The sequence below is a fragment of the Penaeus japonicus genome, unplaced genomic scaffold (genome assembly GCF_977035675.1).
Source record: "Penaeus japonicus unplaced genomic scaffold, GWHDUDI00000001_assembly GWHDUDI00000012, whole genome shotgun sequence".
Classification (NCBI taxonomy): Eukaryota; Metazoa; Arthropoda; class Malacostraca; order Decapoda; family Penaeidae; genus Penaeus; species Penaeus japonicus.
The window spans coordinates 17237779-17240278 of NW_028234414.1; the positions used below are offsets into that span (position 1 = coordinate 17237779).

A 2500-nucleotide genomic window follows, 5' to 3' on the forward strand; every position below is an offset into this window, starting at 1 on the left:
AGAATACTTACCCATGGCGTCTGCATCCAACAATCACCCTTGGTTCCATCAGCACACACCTTCCCACAGCCACTCACCTGGAGTTCCTATGACGTTTCTCCCATTAGTAACATAATATCCTTCGACCAGACATAATTATCCTTCGACCAGACATAATGACGCCCCCTCAGTATTTCTTAAAAAACAACGACAACTGCATGTGTCCACGACCCACATGATAAGCTTTTGACCTGGAGTCACGCACCTGATAGTCCCCCAAAGCTTCGACGACCGAATCGTGCGTGACGGCCGGTCCGCCGAGCACCTCGCGCTTCAGGGACGAGAAGCGGAGGTTGCGCAGGAACTTCATTAGGATCCTGTGTCCGTCGCGTCCCTGCATTCGCTCCCATGCCAAGTCCTACGGAAGAGGGAATGAATGATGGCGATTTTTATCATGGGAATTTATTCACTTTGTTAGGATCATACTGTCACGTGTGGTGAGTGTACTCATTTTCATTACTGTTTTCCATTTTGTTATTTGAGGTACTGTTTATTGATATGTTTATGTGTTGCTCTTTAAGAGGTGTATCATTCTATTTTGACCATTATTTCGGAAATGATCGTATTTTGGCTTTAGAATTTTTTGTTCAGAGAATTCATTTTCTTCAAGAAATCAAATCTGGTCCTTCTTTCCAATCAGATATTCCATTCATTTTTCCTTATCACTCAAACACTCAGTCGACAGGTGTTTGTAACTGCAGCTAATATTTAGCTTAACATGAACGTCAATTTGAAATGCTTGTCGGCATCATGTGTATGTAGCATTATATTCACCGTAACTGCAGTTATGAGACTCGCAATTGCCAAGTTTATTCACAGGACTCAAACGTTAAACCCAGGCTTACCAAACTTCCTTTTCAATCCAAAACTTAAGAGATCTCATAATCTAAGATCGAATCAATTGATTATATAATCCGTACTTTTGAGAGAAAGACGGCATTTCCTTTCTTCCCACTAATAATACTGTACTCTTAGTCATGGCGTGTCTAGAGCGAGGTGACAAAATGAAATAACAATTTTATCGCACAGATTTTCCCTCTTATGAAAATGAATGGAAATAGGCTGATTGGAAAGGTACAAAAGATAAAACAAAAACCATGAGAAAAGGGAATGAAAAAGTTCGTATGAGAGTTGTTGCACAAGCTCCGGCCTGTGCACTGTAAGGCCTCTCTGCACCATCATGACTGCCTTGGGGATTAGTAACATAGCTGATGGAAAACGATGGTGATGGAAGAGGGGATAGAGAAGGGGATCGCTAACGAGAATACTGAATGACATCAGCGACATGTAATCCCAGGTGATATCGACGTTGTAGAGAAGCACACCATAAAGAGTCATGGATGGTTCGGGTCATGCTAATAAGGCATGAAAGCTTGAAAACCAAAATTCGAGCAGGAAATCATACACAGGAAAGATAACGTGCATGACTGATGGTGAATGATAGTGTAGGAATGTAGAAAGACCTGCAAGTGAGCAAGTGAACGGCTGCAGTATAATTCTGTCGCTCATGAAGTAGTAGGGCTTCAGGCTGACTCGGGTCGTGCAGCCTTCCTTCCCTCTTCCTCTTTCTCTCCATATTATCCCAGTTTCTTTGTCATGTTTTAGCTTTGCCCTGTCTATCGGTTTCTCTCGGTTTCTCTCGTTTTGAATTAGTGAGTGTGCGTGTGTGTGTGTGTGTGTGTGTGTGTGTGTGTGTGTGTGTGTGTGTGTGTGTGTGTGTGTGTGTGTGTGTGTGTGTGTGTGTGTGTGTGTGTGTGTGTGTGTGGTTGTATGTATGTATATATATATATATATATATATATATATATATATATATATATATATATATATATATATATATATATATATATACATATATATTCACATACATATGTATATACTGAGTTTATAACAGCAGTTTCTAATGGCATTCAGTCAGTATGGAAGTTATTTCCTTCTTCATATGAATGTGTTCTGTAACGCATTCCCTAAGCCTCTCAGCGCCCTCATTAAGTAAGTCTCCGTGTCTCCAGTTGTAAGTTACACCCCTTCCTTACACATCCGGTTTCGCCCAGACCCGTTGCCTCATAACCTTTAAGTCCGTAAAGGGATAATCCGGCACGAGAACCGAGGCGTGTGAGCGCACCCGAGTGACCCCGAGGAAGGTGGGCGTACCTGAGTGACCCCGAGGAACGCGGGCGTACCCGAGTGACCCCGAGGAAGGTGGGCGTACCTGAGTGACCCCGAGGAAGGTGGGCGTACCTGAGTGACCCCGAGGAAGGAAGGTGGGCGTACCTGAGTGACCCCGAGGAAGGTGGGCGTACCTGAGTGACCCCGAGGAAGGTGGGCGTACCCGAGTGACCCCGAGGAAGGTGGGCGTACCTGAGTGACCCCGAGGAAGGTGGGCGTACCCGAGTGACCCCGAGGAAGGTGGGCGTACCTGAGTGACCCCGAGGAAGGTGGGCGTACCTGAGTGACCCCG

At 44.9% G+C, this 2500-nt stretch overlaps 1 protein-coding gene across 1 annotated transcript in view; it reads right to left on the bottom strand.

Annotated features, from left to right (window-relative positions):
- The window catches only part of LOC122266296 (uncharacterized), a 48416-nt gene that overhangs the window by 34162 nt on the left and 11754 nt on the right, over nucleotides 1-2500 (bottom strand). Inside the window, exon 4 of the mRNA XM_086542517.1 lies at nucleotides 245-397. Within this exon, the coding sequence (XP_086398643.1) occupies nucleotides 245-397 (153 nt within the window). The remainder of the gene's footprint in view (nucleotides 1-244; nucleotides 398-2500) is intronic.